The sequence below is a fragment of the Pseudorasbora parva genome, chromosome 11 (genome assembly GCF_024679245.1).
Source record: "Pseudorasbora parva isolate DD20220531a chromosome 11, ASM2467924v1, whole genome shotgun sequence".
Classification (NCBI taxonomy): Eukaryota; Metazoa; Chordata; class Actinopteri; order Cypriniformes; family Gobionidae; genus Pseudorasbora; species Pseudorasbora parva.
Window position 1 is genome coordinate 47,985,566 of NC_090182.1, and position 25,739 is coordinate 48,011,304.

Sequence of the window (25,739 nt, forward strand, 5' to 3'; positions counted from 1 at the left end):
TTCTTGACTGCGTTTCTTTCGTGCAGTGAGCAGGAATGGGCTCGGGGCCGGTGGGCTTGGAGTTGAACACCTCTATCCTGAAATCCTCATTGATCCCGTCTTCCTCAGGCTGTGATTGGATCGGTCGGCGTTTAGATGTCTGTTTTATTTAATGTTATGATGTTTTCCCTAGAACTATGTAATAAATTTATATCTTTGCAATCGTATCTACATTGTGATCCTTTCTGTTGCCGTTGTGAGCTGACAGTACAGTATAAAAACCATTACGCCTACAGAATGTCCCCACATTTCACAAAAACAAACGCGTGTGTGTGTGTGTCAGTGCTGTGCTAATGTTTTGATAGAACTGGTTTTGGCTGGTAATGCCCAGTTCTGTCTGAAGTTCCCTTTTCGAAACTGTGTGTGTGTGTGTGTGTGTGCGCGCGCTGGTATGGATGTCAGAGTGTGGTTTGTGATAAAATAAAAAAGTGTGTGTGTGTTTGTAATATTTGTGAGAGTAGATCTGTACTGCAGATCTCAAATGCAGCCGCTGTGTGAAGCTTTGCTGGCATTTATCGGAAAGATCTGCACACACACACACACACACACACACACACACACACACACACGTTTCAGAAAATATATATACTTAATATCAAATTATGTTCATAAATCCTTTTCATAAACTTTAATCTCCAACTTTTTTTGACAATTTTTTAAATAATAATCTGACTCTTGGAGCAGACTAAAGATTGGTCTCATTTTGAGTTTTGACGTGGACATTTTTGTCCTAACGAGAGTTAAAGGCACAGTGTGTAATTTCCCATCTTCCTCAACACAGATGTGTCTTAACTCTCGAGTGGGCGGAGCCTTTATTCTGCCGCAAGCGCTTCCACTTCTTCTGCTCGTGTGTGTGTGTGTGTGTGTGTTTAATGCAGCGCTGTTTTATCATCTCACACACATCTGAATGTGTTAAAGTGATGTTATAATGCTACTGAGACACTTGTTCACACTGCAGTGAGCGAGATCATATCAGGCGGTAAAACACGGCACTGAGCGGTAAATTCACGAGTTCACTCTCACATCAGTTTAATAGAGTAAAGATAAAGCGTATCTGGCTGTCCGGGGAGGGCTCCGGGCTCGGAAATGTTTTGCCCAAACCCAGAGTATCCCCCCGTGATGAAGATATTCTAGAACTAGACTCAATTATTATGATTGGTTTGGTATTTATAGGAGTTGATTTAAGAAAGTGAGAAGGGTTGGGATGCTGAGAAACTGTAGATGACAGGAGGGTTAACCGGCTGTCTATATACACCTCCTATCATTGATGAACTGATCCGTTTAACGCGCTCCTCTTGTGTTCAATCAGGTTTAATTATCTGAGCCCGCTCCACCTGTGTTTAATTAGTTTGAATTGTCTGAACGTGCTTCTCCCGAAATTAGTTTATAAAACTTCAATCAACAGCAGCAGACTTAAACAATAAGACTAACTGTGTTGAGCTGGAGAACAATCATTAGTTTCTGTCCATCAATGACCCAAACAGTGTCTAATAAACACATCAGATATTAAAGCGGCGATAGTGTTGCCATGGTTACTACACAATAACACCGGAGGCATCCTTGGAAACATTTGGGATAAAGTACACAGTCAACACAACACACACTCCCCTAAAGGATTATTAGGAACACCTGTTCAATCTCTCATTAATGCAGATATCTAATCAGCCAATCACATGGCAGTTCTTCAGTGCATTTAGGGGTGTGGTCCTGGTCAAGACAATCTCCTGAACTCCAAACTGAATGTCAGAATGGGAAAGAAAGGTGATTTAAGCCGTTTTGAGCGTGGCATGGTTGTTGGTGCCAGACGGGCCGGTCTGAGTATTTCACAATCTGCTCAGTTACTGGGATTTACACACACAACCATTTCTAGGGTTTACAGAGAATGGTGTGAAAAGGGAAGAGCATCCAGTCTGCAGCAGTCCTGTGGGAGAAAATGCCTTGTTGATGCTCGAGGTCAGAGGAGAATGGGCCGACTTATTCAAGCTGATAGAAGAGCAACTTTGACTGAAATAACCACTCGTTACAACCGAGGTATGCAGCAAAGCATTTGAGAAGCCACAACACACACAACCTTGAGGCGGATGGGCTACACCAGCAGAAGATCCCACCGGGGACCACTCATCTCCACTACAAATAGGAAAAAGAGGCGACAATTTGCACGAGCTCACCGATAGTGGACAGTTGAAGACTGGAGAAATGTCGCCTGGTCTGATGAGTCTCGATTTCTGCTGAGACATTCAGATGGTAGAGTCAGAATTTGGCGTAAACAGAATGAGAACATGGATCCATCATGCCTTGTTCCCACTGTGCAGGCTGGTGGTGGTGGTGTAATGGTGTGGGGGATGTTTTCTTGGCACACTTTAGGCCCCTTAGTGCCGATTGGGCATCGTTTAAATGCCACGGCCTACCTGAGCATTGTTTCTGACCATGTCCATCCCTTTATGACCACCATGTCCCCATCCTCTGATGGCTACTTCCAGCAGGATAATGCACCATGTCACAAAGCTCCAATCATTTCAGATTGGTTTCTTGAACATGACAATGAGTTGACTGAACTAAAATGGCCGCCACAGTCCCCAGATCTCAACCCAATAGAGCATCTTTGGGATGTGGTGGAACGGGAGCTTCGTGCCCTGGATGTGCATCCCACAAATCTCCATCAACTGCAAGATGCTCTCCTATCAATATGGGCCGACATTTCTAAAGAATGCTTTCAGCAGCTTGTTGATCAATGCCACGGAGAATTAAGGCAGTTCTGGAGGCGAAAGGGTCAAACACAGTATTAGTGTGTGCTCCTAATAATCCTTTAGGGGAGTGTGTAAAGTTTAAATCTGAACTGAAGACTTTTCTGTTCAGAAATGATTGTTTTTATTATTCTATATTTTTCCTTCAGTCATTTATTTTTCCTGTTCCAGTGTAGCAGACTCTCAGGAATGAACAGTGCGTCATAAATAAAATCTATTATCATATAACACGGATCTAGAGGCAGTTTTAATCTAATTAAATCTGGAAGTCACTCGCTCATGGATAGGAGAACACACCTCATCTATTTACAGCATTTATTTCAGAAAGTTAACAGATTAAAAAGCAAAGCAAACAAAGCAACATCAGATGGAGAAGCTCAACCAGGGGATCAGGGAGTGTGTGTGCGTGAAAGTGTGTGTTCAGACGAAGGTGATGCGCGAGCGGGCCTGGTTGATCTGCCAGACGTTGAGCTCCTCGTACTCGTCGAGGGCCGCCTGGAACTGAGCCGGAGTGAAGCCGCGAGACACACAGCGTTGCTCCGCCTCCGCCACTCGCACCGCCCTGGCTCCGCCCCCACCTGCCCTGGCTCCGCCCTCACCAGCCAGCTCACGCAGCAGAGAGAAGATCACATCCGCCGGACGCTGCGCCCTGCACAACAGAGGTCAGAGGTCAGGGGTCACAAAGTATGTTTAAACATGCCTGCTGCCACCTACTGGTGGTTTAGTCATAGAGTCATTGAGTCGATTCATTCAAATGATTCATTCGAATGACTGATTCATTTAAGAAAGAGGGAGTCGTTTACAAACAGGTTATTTAATCTTTGATCAAACACTGAATCGTTCAGTAACTGTTGCTGAGAGACGCGTTACGGTTCTGCTGTTTGGATCTATTTTCGCTGCTGAACAAAAACAGTCAATATTTCATCTAAAATGTCAGTAATTAATGTTAATTAATAGTTTATGGAGCTGTCGTATGAAATCAGTGTCATTTTCAGCCCTGATGGTGTTCAGGAAAACTCACTCTTGGTCATGTGAGGATGTTTAACTGTATCATGTTATAAATATATTCACATGTTGAGTGTTTAGCTCAGTGTCTCGTGTTGTGATTTCTCCTCCAGAGGCTGCGGAGCGTCAACAGCGCCACCTTCAGGTCATTATATATTACACTATTGTCCACTATCGCCACTTACACTAATGAACACAGAATCAATCGTGCATTTTGGGTCATTCGTTAGTTATTCATTCGTTATTGTCGTTTTAATCCTCTTTTCCGTCGGGCATGTAAACTTCTCTTCCCCTTGGGGGGAAATATAAATTGTTGTTCCTTTAGTTGTACTGATGTGTTAAATTAGGCTAATTGTAAGGAACATTATAAAGTAATGAAAAACAAACATTGACTAAACTTCACGATAAATCTTTCAATCGTGTCTGTGGTTTGTTCTGAGAGGATTTGTAGATCATGGGAAGGGAAACTTGCACTAAGATTCACTTGAGACGTATGAAACTAGTTTTGATCAATACGGAGAGGATTCTCATTCACAGTAAACTAAACACGTGATTGGTCATTTTCAACAGAAATGCCCGTGATTGGCTACACCCTCAATGCTGTAAATCATGATGTACTCTCTTGACCTAAATAACATCAGATCGCTGAAGGGAAACATTAATGTCTTCTGTTCATCTCTGCCCAGAATAAACCGCTTCAGTAAAGCCGAGCCGAAGCCCATCCTGTGCTAACATCAGCCAGAAATCACTGCTCATGTGGTGCAGCGGCCTAACCCTGCGCTAACAGACGGACGGAGCGGAGTGTGTGGAACTATTGAGCTCTGATCATCGTGTGTGGAACTCTCTATGGCTCTGGTGCTCGCTATGGAGAGAGCGAAGGTCAAAGGTCAGCGCACCTGGTGTTGCTGGTCTTGTCGGCCTGCAGCGAGTCTTTGCTCATCTCCATCAGCCGCATGGCCTCGTTAACGTCCTCCTTCTCCACCACATCCACCATCCGCAGACGCGCCTGCACACACACACACACACTCATCTTTATTTCTATCGCTCTTCTCCAGCGCCGATTGTGTCAGAGCAGCTTCAGTGTTAAACAGGACAATACTGCAGCAGAATTAGATTTGGCTGTACAGTCGTTCTGGAGGAAACAGTGATGTTATCAGCTTATTTTAATTTATCAGAGAGAGACAATGTTGGCAGGTCAGTATTAGAGTTTATATAATTAAATAAGCCATGCTCCTCTAACGTCTCCCAGCATCCTCCAGCAAACCGATGAGCTGTGCCGGCACTGTCAGACCGAGACAAGTGCAATGCCTTCTGGGAAAGCAGCAACTGCCCAAGTCTCGGCCTCTCAACACCAGCTAGTCTCAGAGTCCTCCAGCGGAGCAGCGGCTCAGGGTCAGCGGGTCAAGTGGCGGGTCAGGCAGCGGGTCAAGGGGCAGGTCAGCAGGTGGGGTCAGCGGGTGGGGTCAGCGCGTCATCAGGTCAGGCAGCGGGTCAGCAGGTTAGGTCAGCAGGTCAGGCGGCGGGTCAGGCGGCAGGTCAGCAGGTTAGGTCAGCGGGTCAGGTCGCGTGCGGTCAGTTTTGCATGGGTTTGCACAGCGGCGTGACTGAGGCTGACTGCCCACCCCGCAAAGCTGACCGTCGCCACAACAACAGGCGTGATGGACCGCACAGGACACCTGAGAGACGAGGTGACCGTCGCCACGACAACAGGCGTGATGGACCGCACAGGACACCTGAGAGACGAGGTGACCGTCGCCACGACAACAGGCATGATGGACCGCACAGGACACCTGAGAGACGAGTGTGTGAACGGAGGCGTGTGTCGTAAGTGCCGTCTCTACAGTAGACATGAGCACAGCTACCTGCACAAACAGCACTTTAAACACCAGCCTCCACATCAGAACCACTTCAGACCGGATCAGACCAGAGACCGCTGATGTGTGTGAGAGAGACTCACCAGGGCTGTGTGTGTGTGTGTGTGTGAGAGAGAGACTCACCAGCGCCGTGGAGAGCCGCAGGATGGACAGCAGAGTTCTGGCTGAGGTGAAGGTTGTGTCTTTGCTGACCCGAGCCTCTTTCCTCATCTCCACATACGCCGCTGTGATGTAGTCAGACAGAGCCTCTGGGACCACCGGCTGCTTCAGCTTACACTTACTGATGTACCGCCTGACACACACACACACACACACACACACACACACACACACACAGGAGTGTGTTCAGCACCAAACACAGGGGAAGACGTGTGATTCAGACACATTCAGGTTCACAAAAATATGACCAATCACACATGTGAGGGGCGATCTGAGCTGGTGTGTGTGTGTGTGTGTGTGTGTGTGTGTACCTCATGAGCTTCATGTCGATGGGGCTGTAGTGTGAGGGTGGCTGTCTGCAGTGCTGATGGACGTATGTGATGTGTTGGGCCAGCCTCAGGTCAGTGTGTGTGTGTGTGTGTGTGTACCTCATGAGCTTCATGTCGATGGGGCTGTAGTGTGAGGGTGGCTGTCTAGAGTGCTGATGGACGTATGTGATGTGTTGGGCCAGCCTCAGGTCAGTGTGTGTGTGTGTGTGTACCTCATGAGCTTCATGTCGATGGGGCTGTAGTGTGAGGGTGGCTGTCTGCAGTGCTGATGGACGTATGTGATGTGTTGGGCCAGCCTCAGGTCAGTGTCTGCATCTGGCTTGTCCTGGATGAGCCACAGCAGGTCAAAGCGGGACAGAAGGGCTGCTGGGAGCTGGATGTTCTGCTCCAGGCTCTTGCGAGGGTTATAGCGGCCGTACGCCGGGTTAGCCGCCGCTAGGATGGAGCAGCGAGCGTTCAGAGACGTCATGATCCCAGCCTGAGACGGAGAGGAGACATGTGATCACTCAGGATCCAGTGGCAGCAGTCTGAACCTACACTGGTCTCACGGTTCGGTTACGATCATCACGATGCACCGCATCCTCACGTATACAATTGTGTCAAATACAGCAGTCCGATATATGAACTAAACCTTTAATTTGACCTGCTCAAAGAAAACACCCTTCTGAATGTTTCAAACAACTCAAGTCTGGGCAGACGACGACAGGAGCATTTAGAGCAAACACACAATCCTCAAAGCCCCCGACTCGTCTGACACCCGCCTGACACTCGCCTGACACCCGCCTGACCCCCGCCTGACACTCGCCTGACACCCGCCTGACACCCGCCTGACACCCGCCTGACACTCGCCTGATACCTGACACCCGCCTGACACCCGCCTGACACTCGCCTGACACCTGACACTCGCCTGACACCCGCCTGACACCTGACACTCGCCTGACACCCGCCTGACACCTGACACTCGTCTTGACACCCGTCTGACACTCGCCTGACACCTGACACTCGCCTGACACCTGACACTCGTCTTGACACCCGCCTGACACTCGCCTGACACCTGACACTCGCCTGACACCCGCCAGACGCCTGACACTCGCCTGACACCTGACACTCGCCTGACACTCGCCTGACACTCGCCAGACACCCGCCTGACACCCGCCTGACGCCAGACACTCGCCTGACACCCGCCTGACACCCGCCTGACACCCGCCTGACACCCGCCTGACACCCGCCTGACACTCGCCTGACACCCGCCTGACACTCGCCTGACACCCGCCAGACACCCGCCAGACACCCGCCAGACACCCGCCAGACACCCGCCAGACGCCTGACACCCGCCTGACACCCGCCTGACACCCGCCTGACACCCGCCTGACACTCGCCTGACACTCGCCTGACACTCGCCTGACACTCGCCTGACACTCGCCTGACACTCGCCAGACACCTGACACTCGCCAGACACTCGCCAGACACTCGCCAGACACTCGCCTGACACTCGCCTGACACTCGCCTGACACTCGCCTGACACCTGACACTCGCCTGGCACTCGTCCTGACACTCGTCCTGACACCCGCCTGACACTCGCCTGACACTCGCCTGACACTCGCCTGACACTCGCCAGACACCTGACACTCGCCTGACACTCGCCTGGCACTCGTCCTGACACTCGGCCTGACACCCGCCTGACACTCGCCTGACACCCGCCTGACACTCGCCTGACACTCGCCAGACACCTGACACTCGCCTGGCACTCGTCCTGACACTCGCCTGGCACTCGTCCTGACACTCGCCTGACACTCGCCAGACACCTGACACTCGCCTGACACTCGCCAGACACCAGACACTCGCCAGACACCTGACACTCGCCAGACACCTGACACTCGCCAGACACCTGACACTCGCCTGACACTCGCCTGACACTCGCCTGGCACTCGCCTGGCACTCGCCTGGCACTCGCCTGGCACTCGCCTGGCACTCGCCTGGCACTCGCCTGACACCCGCCTGGCACTCGCCTGGCACTCGCCTGGCACTCGCCCTGACACCCGCCTGACACCCGCCTGACACCCGCCTGACACTCGCCTGGCACTCGCCTGGCACTCGCCTGGCACTCGCCTGGCACTCGCCTGGCACTCGCCTGGCACTCGCCTGGCACTCGCCTGGCACTCGCCTGGCACTCGCCTGGCACTCGTCCTGACACTCGCCTGACACCCGCCTGACACTCGCCAGACACCTGACACTCGCCTGGCACTCGTCCTGACACTCGTCCTGACACTCGCCTGACACTCGCCAGACACCTGACACTCGCCTGGCACTCGTCCTGACACTCGCCTGACACTCGCCAGACACCAGACACTCGCCTGACACTCGCCAGACACTCGCCAGACACTCGCCAGACACCTGACACTCGCCTGACACTCGCCAGACACCTGACACTCGCCTGACACTCGCCTGACACTCGCCTGACACTCGCCAGACACTCGCCAGACACTCGCCAGACACCTGACACTCGCCTGGCACTCGTCCTGGCACTCGTCCTGACACTCGCCAGACACCAGACACTCGCCAGACACTCGCCAGACACTCGCCAGACACTCGCCTGACACTCGCCTGACACTCGCCTGACACTCGCCTGACACTCGCCAGACACTCGCCAGACACTCGCCAGACACTCGCCAGACACTCGCCAGACACTCGCCAGACACTCGCCAGACACTCGCCAGACACTCGCCTGACACTCGCCTGACACTCGCCTGACACTCGCCTGACACTCGCCTGACACTCCGCCTGACACTCCGCCTGACACTCCGCCTGACACTCCGCCTGACACTCCGCCTGACACTCCGCCTGACACTCGCCAGACACTCGCCAGACACTCGCCAGACACTCCTCCTGACACTCGTCCTGACACTCGTCCTGACACTCGTCCTGACACTCGTCCTGACACTCGTCCTGACACTCGTCCTGACACTCGTCCTGACACTCGTCCTGACACTCGTCCTGACACCTGACACTCGCCTGACACTCGCCAGACACTCGCCAGACACCTGACACTCGCCTGGCACTCGTCCTGACACTCGCCTGACACTCGCCAGACACCAGACACTCGCCTGACACTCGCCAGACACTCGCCAGACACCTGACACTCGCCTGACACTCGCCTGACACTCGCCTGACACTCGCCTGACACTCGCCTGACACTCGCCTGACACTCGCCTGACACTCGCCTGACACTCGCCTGACACTCGCCTGACACTCGCCTGACACTCGCCTGACACTCGCCTGACACTCGCCTGACACTCGCCAGACACTCGCCAGACACCTGACACTCGCCTGACACTCGCCAGACACTCGCCAGACACCTGACACTCGCCTGACACTCGCCAGACACTCGCCAGACACTCGCCAGACGCCTGACACTCGCCAGACACTCGCCTGACACTCGCCTGACACTCGCCTGACACTCGCCTGACACTCGCCTGACACTCGCCTGACACTCGCCTGACACCTGACACTCGCCAGACACCTGACACTCGCCTGACACTCGCCTGACACTCGCCTGACACTCGCCAGACACTCGCCAGACACTCGCCAGACACTCGCCAGACACTCGCCAGACACTCGCCAGACACCTGACACTCGCCTGACACTCGCCTGACACCTGACACTCGCCAGACACCTGACACTCGCCTGACACTCGCCTGACACTCGCCAGACACTCGCCAGACACTCGCCAGACACTCGCCAGACACTCGCCAGACACTCGCCAGACACTCGCCAGACACTCGCCAGACACCTGACACTCGCCTGACACTCGCCTGACACTCGCCAGACACCTGGTACTCGTCCTGACACTCGCCTGACACTCGCCTGACACTCGCCAGACACTCGCCAGACACTCGCCAGACACTCGCCAGACACTCGCCAGACACTCGCCAGACACTCGCCAGACACTCGCCAGACACCTGACACTCGCCTGACACTCGCCTGACACTCGCCAGACACTCGCCAGACACTCGCCAGACACTCGCCAGACACTCGCCAGACACTCGCCAGACACTCGCCAGACACTCGCCAGACACTCGCCAGACACTCGCCAGACACCTGACACTCGCCAGACACCTGACACTCGCCAGACACTCGCCAGACACCTGACACTCGCCTGACACTCGCCTGACACTCGCCTGACACTCGCCTGACACTCGCCTGACACTCGCCTGACACCTGACACTCGCCAGACACCTGACACTCGCCTGACACTCGCCAGACACTCGCCAGACACTCGCCAGACACTCGCCAGACACTCGCCAGACACTCGCCAGACACCTGACACTCGCCTGACACCTGACACTCGCCAGACACTCGCCTGACACTCGCCAGACACTCGCCAGACACTCGCCAGACACTCGCCAGACACTCGCCAGACACCTGACACTCGCCTGACACCTGACACTCGCCAGACACTCGCCAGACACCTGACACTCGCCTGACACTCGCCTGACACTCGCCAGACACCTGACACTCGCCAGACACTCGCCTGACACTCGCCTGACACTCGCCTGACACTCGCCTGACACTCGCCTGACACTCGCCAGACACTCGCCTGACACTCGCCTGACACTCGCCTGACACTCGTCCTGACACCCGCCTGACACCCGCCTGACACTCGCCAGACACTCGCCTGACACTCGCCTGACACTCGCCTGACACTCGTCCTGACACCCGCCTGACACCCGCCTGTGGCAACGCACAAACTACTGCAAATTAAAGCGAGAGTGAAGTCGCAGGAACTCCACACACACTCATCTTCATTAAAGTGCAGAAGCTGAACAATCTGATCAGTGTGTGTCCGCACTCGCTCATATCGCCGTCTTTGATTGTGAAATAATTCGCTGATGATCAATAAGCGCAGCTCTTATCTAACGACCTCGGTGACGTGAACTCCAGTAAATCTGCATATCTGCGGGAACGGATCAGATCTATATCCGGTTTGCGGAGACATTTATGTGCCCAAGTGTAAATTAAACAGTTTTGATAAACCAGAAGCTTTGATTTACACACAAGCACACTGTGTGTGTGTGTGTGTGTGTGTGTGTGTTCTCCAGGTCATGCAGGTTGTTCATAAAAGCCGAAATGTGCCCAGATGTCGACTTTTAAAGTAGTTGGAGCATTTTAAACTCACTCACGTCCGCCTCCCTCTGCGACAATACACGAGTGACAAATGACGTCGGAACATAATCAGAACATTATGACCGGTTATGGTCCATTAGGCCGCATTCACACTGCATGGTTGAAGAGACCGGTTCCCGATCTTCCCTCTCGTGGGGCTCAGATCGGATAGGACAGGTGGACGTGCATCCTCAGGTCAGACTCAGACTCACTCATGTGTGGGGATAAAGCCGATGTGATGATCCGGATACGAGCATTAGCGTCCGCCGGTCCGGTCGGATCTTCCCCAGTAAACACGAGGCGTTGGGAAGGAGACGGAGGCGAACGAGGACTCGAGCTGCAATCAAAGGCTCTCTCTCTCTCTCTCTCTCTCTCCGCCTTACGAGAGCAAACGCTGAGCTCTAAGATGTGGAGAAGTGCAGCGTCCGCTGCATATCGCGCCGCTTTACTTCCTGTTCCGGTTAAAAACACCGTGGGCTGTTTCGCCAGTGTGACGTGTAAATGCAAATATCGGACACGGCTCGCTTCTAGAAGATGATGTAAGCGGGTCACCAAATCGTGCATGAGGCCCTGCGGTGTCAAAGCGGCCACACACGCGGTACCGATCATGAAGCGGTTTATTTGGCCAGCCCTTTACCTTGGCGATGGAGATGGTCTGCTGCTCCATGACCTCGTGGATGGCAGTGCGGTCGGCATCGGCCATCTTGTCGAACTCGTCGATGCAGCACACGCCCAGATCCGCCAGCACTAGAGCTCCGCCCTCAAGGGTCATCTCCCCGGTGACGGGGTCACGCATGACCGCTGCGGTCAGACCCACACCAGAGGAGCCACGGCCAGTGGTGTACTGACCTGAGAACAGCAGAGGTTAGGCAGGAGCACACACACACACACACTCTCTCTCACACATACACACACACACGGACTCACTGCGGGGAGCGAGGCGGTCGATGTAGGACAGCAGCTGAGACTTGGCCACACCTGGATCGCCCATCAGACAGATGTTGATGTTCCCTACACACACACACACACACACACACACACACACACACACACACAGCTTCAGAATCACTGTCTTAAGGCCTTTGCACACCGCCTCCACAACTTTCATCCGCTAGAAAAGATTTCCGAACAGGTTCGACTTTGTGTTTTCGCGTCGGTGAAATCCTAGTCTAATCTTCTACATCACGCAGTGTACGCACGCACACACACACACACACACACACACTCTGGGTGTGTAAGGGATATACCCCCGGTAAAACAACATTTCCGATATCGCAGACGAGATCTCGCACAGCCCTTCACTAAAGCGAGCGTTGGCTCGGTGTGGATAATCCCGCTGGGTAACGAGCTGAACCCTCCTCTACGCGATCAGCGATGGACGATGGACATGAGTCCCTCTCTGCTTAAGAAGAAAACTCATCCTCACTACTGGAGGTGGCCATGATTAATCCACGATCGATAGCTGACGTTAAGACTTCCGTCAGTCACGTTAATTTGTTATCAATTAATCAAATGCATTTTAGTCTGCAGGTTGTAGTGCGAGTCTTGAAGCAATTAAACATTTGACCACCAGGGTGCAATATTGGACACCATATCGGTTATCAGCGATCGTCCGTTTTGATTTCAAAAATACTCATCCATTTGGTTTTTATCATGCCCTTCACTCGCAAACTTCCCTCCGTCTCGTTCACTCGGATGTGCGTCATTGCTTACGCTGCATGAGTGCCCACTACTGGCGGAAACTTTGCAAATGGACTGAATTGGAACGCCCTAAGCCCTTGATCACTTGGAATCCACTATGGAGTTGATATATTATTTATTTTTTACCTTTACGAAATTGTTTAATGCAGCCTTCTATATGTATATGGATGTGTTTGGGTTGTTTTAAATGTTTTTTAAAATAGTTATAGTTGTTTGTGGTGGGGTAAATGAAACGCGATATGCAGTGACGTCACAATCGCGTTGCATTGTGGTATATGAAGCTGCCTGAAGTGTACATATGAAGTAGACTCGCTCACTCGGTCCAAATCGAGGGGCAAGGGTCTGTCCATATAAACTTCCCTTGTCCACTTCAAGTGGAACGCACTTCAAAATGTCGGCAGGGATTCCCCCAAGGGGAAGTGCTTAGGGAAGTTTGCAAGTGCGTGTCTTAAAGTGGAGTGGAACGCAGATATGAAGAGGTCAGGGCGAAGTGTTGCGTGGGGCCATTTTGATTTAAAAACCGAAATAGTTCACTGCAAACATTGCGATGCCTGTGTATAATGCTACGCTCACACCGAGTGCGAATAGAGCGCCAAAATCGCGTCTAGTGTGACGTGTGAACGTGTTGAATACATTTGCACGTCCGCAGCGAATTGGACGCTCGTAGAAATCGAGCCTTTGAAGCGAAATAGACGCGCGTTCAAGGCGCTCCATGAGGAATGCCGTTAAACACCACTCTGCCCTTCATTTTCATTAAATATTAAGCATTAACAGCCACACAAAGGTGGCTCAGCAAACGCATTACCGTTACCTGGGTTACCACTGCATGTATATTTTTATATCCTTAAAAAATATGACGTTATGAAACTTTACTTTGCCCTCAGTCAAAATGATTTGGTCGGCAATAATAGATTCATTAGACCACAGATCGCCCGTTAGATGCACACAAGAGGAATAATCTCTGATGTTTAGCCGCTACAGAGCCGTCCGAGCCGGCGGCAAACGCAGGAGATCTGACCCAGGACATGCTGCTCTCGCCGGGGTTAACGAGCGCTGATCGCCTGGAGCTCAACTACAAACACAAGAGTATTATTTTATAAATAGGCGCTGTCTTTAATAAATAAACCACATATTTTAGCTTTAAACAACTACATTATCAACTGATGAAAAGCCTTAAAACTACATTTAGTGACAAAATAAGTATTTTTTAATTATGGAGGGTTTCTCATCACGTCACTTTACCACATGACAGCAGCAAGCAGGCTCCTCATTGGTTAACGTGGCGCGAATTGACGCCAAAGTTAAAAAATTTCAAATCGGGTGTAGACGCGAATTCGCTTCAAACGCGTGAATGCACAAAAAGCACCACTCACGCAAGACGCTCACATCGCGGTATTCTCGCCAACTTGACGCTCGAATGAGGCAGAATCACGCTGCGCAAAACAAAATAGTGAGGGTATAGTATCTTAGGGTTAAGGTTCCTGACCTCTGACCTTAGGATTGGGTCAGGGTTCCTGACCTCTGACCTTAGGGTTGGGTTAGGGTTCCTGACCTCTGACCTTAGGGTTAGGTTAGGGTTCCTGACCTCAGGGTTACTGACCTCTGATCTTCATGCCGCGCGGGGCCTGCTCCACTCCGCCCACCAGAAGCAGCAGCAGAGCCTTCTTTACATCCTCATGACCGTAGATCTCCGGAGCAATCGAGCCCGCCAGCTTCTCGTAAAAGTCCTCCTCTACACACACACACACACACACACACACACACACACACACACACGTCAGCTCAGAGGCTCTTTCTGACGGTCCCGTCTCACACACACACACACGTCAGCTCAGAGGCTCTTTCTGACGGTCCCGTCTCACACACACACACGTCAGCTCAGAGGCTCTTTCTGACTGTCCCGTCTCACACACACACACACACACGGCGTTACCTGTGATTTGCCGCAGCTCTTCGTCGCTCAGCTCTTCAGATCCCAGCTCATCATCCTCGGTCTTATTCATCAGCGTGATGCTGTGACACTCCAGATACGTCTCTGACAGCAAACCCTGACACACACACACACACACACACAGTTAAACACACGACCCTACACACACACCAACAGATACACCTGAACTAAGGAACTACACTCGAGGTCATGTGACGCGTTTAGAATCAATGGGCGATGCGTGGTTCTGTCGGTTATGTTGTTTATCTTCTGTGAGAGCGAGTGTGTGTGAGCACGTGTTTGAGTGTGAGCATGTGTGTGTGTGAGCGAACGAGCATGTATGTGAGCGTGAGTGTGAATGAGTGAGAATATGTGTGTGTGTGTGTGTGTGTGTGAGCGAGCCTGCGAGCGAGTTTGTGTGTGTGAGTGAGCATGTGTGTAAGCATGTAAGTGACTATGTGTGTGTGTGAGTGAGCGAGAGAGCGTGAGTGAGTTTGTGAGTTGCATGTGTGTGTGTGTGCGCGTGAGTGCGAGCGCGTATGAGTGTGTGTTTCACCTGCACAGCCTGTCTGAACCCCGAGCGCAGCAGAGGCAGGAATATCCCAGACACCGCCACATGATCTCCGGGCTGAGCCACACGCGTGTTCTCTCCGCGGGCGTAGATGCTCATGCTGCGAGGAATATTCCCCACCGGCACCTGATCGCTCTGAGGAACAACACAACCACAGATCAACATCACACACACACACACACACACCTGATCGCTCCGAGCGGCTAACACAAATCATCAGGCACACACACTCGAAGATCTAACACAAGTGATCCCGGTCTCCATTAAGCTGACGTGTAATGAGAGACGGCGCCACACTCACGTGCTCCTGAATGCGCAGCTCCTGGAACTTGACGAACTTTGACCCTCGGGTCTGCAGGTACAGCCGGCCTCCAGATTTGTTGGTGACACACTCCTGACTGGGACACATGATGAGCGGAGTAAAGCTGGGAGAGGCGATCTGAGAGAGAGAGGAGAGTTAGCGGAGGCGCACACACACACACACACACACACACACACACCTCTCTGCGCCGCTTTAGTGGAAGTACATGAGCGGGGACAGTTAACTGTAATTATGAGCCCAATTTAAACCCGGCCAGTGTTTCACACACCTGTGTGTGTGTGTGTGTTCTGAGGTCCAAGTCAAGTCTCTATTATTGCTACTGCTGCTGTACTAGCCTACGTCTATGGCTGACATCAATTTCTCCAACTAATCAAACAGAAAATGCACACCGCGCTAATTTTGACAGCCCTACCAAAAATAAACAGAGTTCACGAGTCCCGCAGCTCGAGTCCAAGTCGAGTCTGAAGTCACTGTGTGTGCGACTTAAGTCTCAAACTCGAGTCCCCATCTCTGACACACACACTCACCGGCTGGTACACACACACACACACTCACCGGCTGGTACACACACACACACACTCACCGGCTGGTACACACACACACACACACACTCACCGGCTGGTACACACACACACACACACACTCACCGGCTGGTACACACACACACACACACTCACCGGCTGGTACACACACACACACACACACTCACCGGCTGGTACACACACACACATACACTCACCGGCTGGTACACACACACACACACACTCACCGGCTGGTACACACACACACACACACTCACCGGCTGGTACACACACACACACACACTCACCGGCTGGTACACACACACACACACACTCACCGGCTGGTACACACACACACACACACTCACCGGCTGGTACACACACACACACACACTCACCGGCTGGTACACACACACACTCACCGGCTGGTACACACACACACACTCACCGGCTGGTACACACACACACACTCACCGGCTGGTACACACACACACACACACACACACACACACACACACACACACACACACACACACTCACCGGCTGGTAAACACACACACACACACACACTCACCGGCTGGTACACACACACACACACACACCGGCTGGTACACACACACACACACACACACACACACACTCACCGGCTGGTACACACACACACACACACACACTCACCGGCTGGTACACACACACACACACACTCACCGGCTGGTACACACACACACACTCACCGGCTGGTACACACACACACATACACTCACCGGCTGGTACACACACACACACACACTCACCGGCTGGTACACACACACACACACACTCACCGGCTGGTACACACACACACACACACTCACCGGCTGGTACACACACACACACACACTCACCGGCTGGTACACACACACACACACACTCACCGGCTGGTACACACACACACACACACTCACCGGCTGGTACACACACACACTCACCGGCTGGTACACACACACACACTCACCGGCTGGTACACACACACACACTCACCGGCTGGTACACACACACACACACACACACACACACACACACACACACACACACTCACCGGCTGGTACACACACACACACACACACACTCACCGGCTGGTACACACACACACACACACACCGGCTGGTACACACACACACACACACACACACACACTCACCGGCTGGTACACACACACACACACACACACTCACCGGCTGGTACACACACACACACACACACCGGCTGGTACACACACACACTCACCGGCTGGTACACACACACACACACCGGCTGGTACACACACACACACACACACACACACTCACCGGCTGGTACACACACACACTCACCGGCTGGTACACACACACACACTCACCGGCTGGTACACACACACACTCACCGGCTGGTACACACACACACACTCACCGGCTGGTACACACACACACACTCACCGGCTGGTACACACACACACACTCACCGGCTGGTACACACACACACTCACCGGCTGGTAGGTCTCCGCGCCGCACTGGTCACATGTGTACGTGGCCACGGCCATCATGGGCTTGACCTCGGTTGCCCGGGTGACGATCCCTCTGACGGTCACCAGCTGCCCAATGCTGTCGGCCTTCACATCACGCACCACCTTCGGCTTCAGGGTCGATGGGGGCCGGAAGTACACCTCACTGAGACACACACACACACACACACACACACACACATATATGAAGCCAGACACTGAGCAAGAGTGTGTGTGTGTAGCTCCAGTCTGAGACCAGATGCTGGCATGTTATATTTCTCACAGATTTCTGCTTGTTCTGAATCAGACAGATAGAGATGACATCTGCATGAATGCATTAGTGTGTGTGTGTGTGTGTGTGTGTGTGAGAATTACTTCTATCTGCCAGCGCCTCTACTAACAGTGAAGATGTTTTATTTACTAAGCAATCCTCCTCCTGTTGCGCCCTCTATAGGAGCGACCCCGAGCAACAGCACAAGGGATTGTGGGAGAGCGTCAGGGCTCAGGCTTCTGCGAGCGAAGCTCAATATTTGCTTGTGTTTAAGTCTTGAGTTTTTTCTGAAGACTTCTGTTTAGAAAGGCTTGTGTGTTGTGTTTTATTCTATAGTTTTACTTTTTATTCATTTGTTATTTTTCCCTTTTCCATTGTTGCACTTTAAGATTCTTCAAGATGAAAAGTGCGTTTGATTATGATTATGATACTTATGATTAAGTCAGGCATCAAGTGCAAAAGAACTGTAGTCGCGCACTGTTTCCTGTACACACACACACGTTAGCACACACGCATGTTAGCACACACACGCACGTTAGCACACACACGCACGTTAGCGCGCACACGCACGCACGTTAGCACACACACACACGCACGTTAGCGCACACACACACACGCACGTTAGCACACACACACACACACACACGTTAGCACACACACACACACGCACGTTAGCACACACACACACGCACGTTAGCACACACACACACGCACGTTAGCACACACACACACACGCACGTTAGCACACACACACACACGTTAGCACACACACACACGTTAGCACACACACACACACGTTAGCACACACACACACGTTAGCACACACACACACACACACACGTTAGCACACACACACACGTTAGCACACACACACACGTTAGCACACACACACACGTTAGCACACACACACACGTTAGCACACACACACACGTTAGCACACACACACACGTTAGCACACACACACACACGTTAGCACACACACACACACGTTAGCATCTCATGTTGAGGAACAAGAGCAGTCGTTAAAGCTGCAGTCCGTTATCATGTGTTTAAAGATTACTAAACGTATATATCATGAATCCTTTCATAGAGCGTGCTGTCGTCTTATCCTGAATCACTACAGTACAGCTTTAATAAGTGTATATATTCTAAATACTTTAGTCTGGTTCGGGTCGCAGCGCTGTGGAGGAGCACACACACACACACACACACACACACACACACACACACACACACACACACAGAAGTAGATCCGGAGAGAGGCAGAAAGGAAGGCAGCACAGAGCCAGGTCTTATATCGCTGTATACGGTGATCGGTCTGCACAGCCCGCGCCGATGCATCTCAAACGAGCCCAATCAACAATGGCTCATGGCTTCATCATCCTACATCGGCATCAAAACGCCGCGATTCCAGCGCAGTCGTACAGCTGACCGTGTTTCGTAGACGGAGATTACAATCCAGCAGCTGTTAGCTTGATTAGCTGCTAGTCAAAAAAAAATGGCGGTCATAAGTGTGTTGGTCAGGGTTAGGGGTGGGCGATCTCTCCAAAACATATCCAGATATTTTTTAAACGCGATATGGATTTGGACGTATCGTATATATTGATATGTTGTTTATATTTAATTCTGATTCCGCCACTTCGCTTGTGTGCCTTCTCTGTGCTTCTGTTCCCCCGCCCCTCGTCTCATTGAACACGGCGGCGTCCGCAACCAGGTGCGGATTAGTTATCATGCTAACAAGCACACGCGCGTTGTTCAAGACTCAGTTTAGAGACCATGAATTTCCTTCTTACACAACTGCTAAAACTCAAAGAAATATTAATGTCCATCATAGTTGGAATGGCAGGTTTCCCCCAGTCAGGTGACTGACACTACTGCTGCGAGACGCGCTCGCAATCACGCCAGCTTATGATCTGGGTCTAACTGATCACATGGCTTACGGTTAAAATGGCAAAATGATCGCATATCATTTAAACACATTTAAAAGTGATTGCAATATCATCATCATTATTATTTTGTCAGCTTTATCAGGGGATGATGATGAACAGGTCTACATGTGTTAACCAAGAGGGAAATACGAGACCCCCCCGGGTGTCCTGAGGCGCAGCGCTCTTCTGCTGTATCATATAGCCGACCTTCTGACGCTCGTACGTCGTTCTGTGACTGGAAAACAAGTGAATATCGGCTCGTGTGCGCGCTCCGCATGAGGCGCTCACGCTTTAGTTAAGAGCGCGACAGCTACTGTTTGAGTTTTGATACAAATGTAACAGGAAGTGGTGTTATGAGAACATCCGTTTATTAGCATCTCAGTCCTGCCCATCTTTCTGCAGGATGCTTACGGTGTAAAAGAGGAGTCTTTGGGTCATCTTATGACCTTATCATGAAAGCATGAAATGAATGAAAAGAAGGCTGTGTATTATTCGTTTTTATTTTACAGTTAAAGGGTATCTTCAGCGATTAGCATATGGCTTTGTATCAGTAGAAACCCTGGAGTATATTCAGATGATTGTTCAGTTCTTAATTGTAGTGTCCTCAACTCAGTCACAGTAATCAAGTTAGTGGCGTTGGGAATGGCCTCACAGGGCATTCTGGGAATTGTAGTCTTTCATCCCCATGGGACAAAAATACATTTTCTGTCTTTTCTCAGTCTAGAAGGCACCATATTCAAAACTAATTTCACATTTCTACTGCATTGATGACCCAGTTTAACTACAGATTCATCTTCCCAGCGCTGAAGTACTCCTTTAAGTTATTCTTATTTGTGTAATCAGGGAGTTTATTTAAAGTCACAAAAGCAGTGTTCCTACATGACCCTCTCTGCACTTCAGTAAAGAAGAGTGTGTGGTATTTGGCACATTTGTTTTTGCTGTAGTTTTTAGGGGGTTATTTTTCCTGTAAAGATAGAGAGATATATCGAGAGAGATTTCTTGCTCCATATCACCCAGCCCTAGTCACGCTGACCCCGCTCCAGCCGCTGACGTACGCGGTTCCTCCTCCTAGCGCAGCGATGTTTGGGTGCTACCTAAGAACCAGTTTCCCTGACTCAGAGCCGGAGCGGTGCGGTGGAAACACAAACAACCGATTTACATCTAGGCTCTGAACTAGCACCGGCACTGCCTGGGTGGAAAAGGGGTATCAGTGATTCGGTTCTGTGTGTGTGTGTGTGTGTGCGTGTGTGTGACTCACAATCTGCGCATGAGCTCAGAGGGATACTGGTTCCTGGAGTCCCGCATGTCTGCGGGGTCACGACCCCTCGTCTCCATCATCAGCCGGTGCTCGATGTAAACGTCCAAGGCATCTTTCGCCACCACCTACACACACACACACACACACACACACACACACACACACACACAGGATTCACAGGCCAATATGAGTGATACACACAGATGAAGCCAGACACACTGAACACTTGTAGAGTGTGTGTAGCGCGTGTGTGTAGAGCGTTTGTAGATGCGTGTAGCTGTGTGTGGAGGTGAGTGTGTGTAGCGTGTGTGAGTAGAGCGTTTGTAGATGCGTTTGGAGGTGAGTGTGTGTAGCTGTGTGCGTGTAGCTGTGTGTGTAGGTGAGTGTGTACCTCTCGCTCTCTGTACTCGGGCATGCAGCTCATGAACCGTGTGTGTGTGTGTGTGTGTGTGTATACCTCTCGCTCTCTGTACTCGGGCAGCAGCTCATGAACCGTGTGTGTGTGTGTAGGTGAGTGTGTACCTCTCGCTCTCTGTACTCGGGCAGCAGCTCATGAACCGTGTGTGTGTGTGTAGGTGAGTGTGTACCTCTCGCTCTCTGTACTCGGGCAGCAGCTCATGAACCGTGTGTGTGTAGGTGAGTGTGTACCTCTCGCTCTCTGTACTCGGGCAGCAGCTCATGAACCGTGTGTGTGTGTGTAGGTGAGTGTGTACCTCTCGCTCTCTGTACTCGGGCAGCAGCTCATGAACCGTGTGTGTGTGTGTAGGTGAGTGTGTACCTCTCGCTCTCTGTACTCGGGCAGCAGCTCATGAACCGTGTGTGTGTAGGTGAGTGTGTACCTCTCGCTCTCTGTACTCGGGCAGCAGCTCATGAACCGTGTGTGTGTGTGTGTGTGTATACCTCTCGCTCTCTGTACTCGGGCAGCAGCTCATGAACCGTGTGTGTGTAGGTGAGTGTGTACCTCTCGCTCTCTGTACTCGGGCAGCAGCTCATGAACCGTGTGTGTGTAGGTGTGTGTGTACCTCTCGCTCTCTGTACTCGGGCAGCAGCTCATGAACCGTGTGTGTGTGTGTGTGTGTGTGTGTGTATACCTCTCGCTCTCTGTACTCGGGCAGCAGCTCATGAACCGTGTGTGTGTAGGTGTGTGTATACCTCTCGCTCTCTGTACTCGGGCAGCAGCTCATGAACCGTGTGTGTGTGTGTGTGTGTACCTCTCGCTCTCTGTACTCGGGCAGCAGCTCATGAACCGTGTGTGTGTAGGTGAGTGTGTACCTCTCGCTCTCTGTACTCGGGCAGCAGCTCATGAACCGTGTGTGTGTGTGTGTGTGTATACCTCTCGCTCTCTGTACTCGGGCAGCAGCTCATGAACCGTGTGTGTGTGTACCTCTCGCTCTCTGTACTCGGGCAGCAGCTCATGAACCGTGTGTGTGTGTGTGTGTGTGTGTGTATACCTCTCGCTCTCTGTACTCGGGCAGCAGCTCATGAACCGTGTGTGTGTAGGTGAGTGTGTACCTCTCGCTCTCTGTACTCGGGCAGCAGCTCATGAACCGTGTGTGTGTGTGTGTGTGTATACCTCTCGCTCTCTGTACTCGGGCAGCAGCTCATGAACCGTGTGTGTGTAGGTGAGTGTGTACCTCTCGCTCTCTGTACTCGGGCAGCAGCTCATGAACCGTGTGTGTGTAGGTGAGTGTGTACCTCTCGCTCTCTGTACTCGGGCAGCAGCTCATGAACCGTGTGTGTGTAGGTGTGTGTGTACCTCTCGCTCTCTGTACTCGGGCAGCAGCTCATGAACCGTGTGTGTGTGTGTGTGTGTGTGTGTGTATACCTCTCGCTCTCTGTACTCGGGCAGCAGCTCATGAACCGTGTGTGTGTAGGTGTGTGTATACCTCTCGCTCTCTGTACTCGGGCAGCAGCTCATGAACCGTGTGTGTGTGTGTGTGTGTATACCTCTCGCTCTCTGTACTCGGGCAGCAGCTCATGAACCGTGTGTGTGTAGGTGAGTGTGTACCTCTCGCTCTCTGTACTCGGGCAGCAGCTCATGAACCGTGTGTGTGTGTGTGTGTGTATACCTCTCGCTCTCTGTACTCGGGCAGCAGCTCATGAACCGTGTGTGTGTGTACCTCTCGCTCTCTGTACTCGGGCAGCAGCTCATGAACCGTGTGTGTGTGTGTGTGTGTGTGTGTGTATACCTCTCGCTCTCTGTACTCGGGCAGCAGCTCATGAACCGTGTGTGTGTAGGTGAGTGTGTACCTCTCGCTCTCTGTACTCGGGCAGCAGCTCATGAACCGTGTGTGTGTGTGTGTGTGTGTGTATACCTCTCGCTCTCTGTACTCGGGCAGCAGCTCATGAACCGTGTGTGTGTAGGTGAGTGTGTACCTCTCGCTCTCTGTACTCGGGCAGCAGCTCATGAACCGCGTCCGCGAACAGTCCTGCGTACCGCTTGCCGTTCTCACACACACTCTCCACCAGCTCTGGGTCTTCCTCCGCCACATCATCCAGATCCACCAGCAGAGCCACCTGCTCACGGTGCGCCAACGACACCTGCACACACACACACACACAGTTATGAGCGGGACACACACTCTGCTCATTCGCTCTCTCTCACACAGTCTGCTCACTCTCTCTCTCTCACACACACACACACACACACACACACACACACACACACACGGCTCTCACCAGCTGCGCGCCGTATTTGAACCGCTTCTTCCCGGACTCATCCTCGCTGTAGAACTCCTGCAGGAAGCGCTTGCACTTCTCTGGAAACACACACACATCAGCAGAACATCACACACACACAAATCAGCAGAACATCACACACACACACAAATCAGCAGAACATCACACACACACACACACACATTAGCAAAACATCACACATACGTTCATGTTTGTGCGCGTGCAGGAAAAGTTTGAGCGCGCGGCCACAGCGCTGCACAAACAGAGTCACGTGAGCGCGCGGAGGATGAGTAATCGTAAACAAACAAGCCAAACCCGAATCAAAGTCGCCGAGACCGCCTCAGAGACTCACGGTACTCACCGGACCAGCGCGAGCTCGGCTTCACACACTCACCGTTACGACTGACCGCTCAACAGAAGCTGGCGCGAGGGATCCGCGCGAAACATCGCATTGTTGTCGTTAGACGCGCGTGTCCGCGTGCTCTGGTGTTTTCCTCGCTCTGAAGCGCCGCGCGCGTTGCGCCACTCGATGGCCGCTGTTATTGTAAACAAAGCAGCACATGGTGCTCGCGCCACCGCCGCTCCCGCGATCCCTCCGCGCTTCACGAGCTAGAGCCGTGCGGTCGGTTCACCCGCGCTTTAAAGAGGCATAACCCTAACCCTAACGGCGAACACCGCTGCAGATCATGTACGGATCGCCACACACACACACAGGTCGGAAGTGTTAAACTTTTGCCCGGGAAAGCGCTGTGACGCCAGCACGTGCTCTCCGCGCGCCGCCGCTCTTTGTTCCACAACTCCATCCGGGCACTTCAGCGCAAGCGCGCGCAACTCCCGCGAGGGACGATAAGACCAAAAGTTACACAAACAGCGAAACACCACACACAACGAGCACAAACACACGCGCCGCTCCAGCGCAGACACGCATCGCGCACACGCGACGGATATAACGTTAGCTGGTTTATTCGAGCTTTAGCGCGCGTCAGATACAGAACTCGAGCTGAGACGCGCTAAAGTGCGCCAGAAGCGCGCTCGCCACTCACCCTTCTCCGCCATGTAGTCCTTCGGTGCCATGGTTACCGCGGGATGAGGATTCTCGCGCCTCCGAGCTGAATGTGTGGATATATCGCGGAGGAAACGCGTTCGCGACTGGACAAGCAACACGGGCTCGAGAGCAGCTGCAAAAACTGGCGCGAGTCTGCTGGCGCTCTCCGCCAATCACAGCGCGTCTGGGTGAACGTGAGGGCGGGGCTGCACTTGTGGCGCGAGAAACTCACAAACGTGATGTGTCACGTGAGCGGAAGGACCAATAGCTGTGCGCTTTCAAAGTTTTTATTTATTTATTTTTTGACATATATTTCCAGAAAACATTTCAAAAGATGCACATGCTCTAAATAATCCAGTAGCACAATCAAATATTAATAATATGTTTAGCACCAGGTGTTGTATATGACGAACTTTGGGAAAGACATTCATATTAAAGATATTAGCGCTAAAATCGCCATTTGTGTCTTGACGGGAAGAGTTGACGCGCCCGGGGCTTTATGATATATGAGCAGCAATTATGAGCGATTGTGGGACAAACCAAGCTTTTCCAAATCATAAAACACGATTAAATATGAAGTGTTCTTTTATTCGGCTTATGCTTTGCTAGTCTTGTGAGAGATACAGCCTTAAAATGTTGAACAATATCAATTTTAAACATGTTTTACTCATAAATAACACA

At 51.9% G+C, this 25,739-nt stretch overlaps 1 protein-coding gene across 1 annotated transcript; it reads right to left on the minus strand.

Moving 5' to 3' along the window:
* Nucleotides 1–3,084: 3,084 nt before the first annotated feature.
* Nucleotides 3,085–25,231, minus strand: mcm7 (minichromosome maintenance complex component 7). The gene is made up of 15 exons (XM_067458172.1): nucleotides 25,057–25,231; nucleotides 24,014–24,093; nucleotides 23,711–23,875; nucleotides 21,335–21,459; nucleotides 17,863–18,043; nucleotides 15,817–15,954; nucleotides 15,501–15,650; nucleotides 14,948–15,062; nucleotides 14,615–14,746; nucleotides 12,241–12,324; nucleotides 11,951–12,162; nucleotides 6,363–6,628; nucleotides 5,786–5,954; nucleotides 4,685–4,794; nucleotides 3,085–3,432 (listed from the first exon to the last, which is right to left on the minus strand). The coding sequence occupies exons 1-15, from the start codon at nucleotides 25,085–25,087 to the stop codon at nucleotides 3,204–3,206; spliced, it is 2,187 nt and encodes a 728-aa protein (XP_067314273.1). The 5' UTR covers nucleotides 25,088–25,231; the 3' UTR covers nucleotides 3,085–3,203.
* Nucleotides 25,232–25,739: the final 508 nt, after the last annotated feature.

What these genes read in the sequence shown, in the direction of transcription:
- mcm7 (XM_067458172.1), bottom strand. Translation starts at nt 25,087, where the DNA reads ATGGCACCGAAGGACTACATGGCGGAGAAGG. An exon ending in TCAAATACGGCGCGCAGCTG is followed by an intron (nt 23,876 to 24,013) that starts GTGAGAGCCGTG and finishes GTGTGTGTGCAG; the next exon opens with GTGTCGTTGGCGCACCGTGA. An exon ending in CCGAGTACAGAGAGCGAGAG is followed by an intron (nt 21,460 to 23,710) that starts GTACACACTCAC and finishes GTGTGTGTGTAG; the next exon opens with GTGGTGGCGAAAGATGCCTT.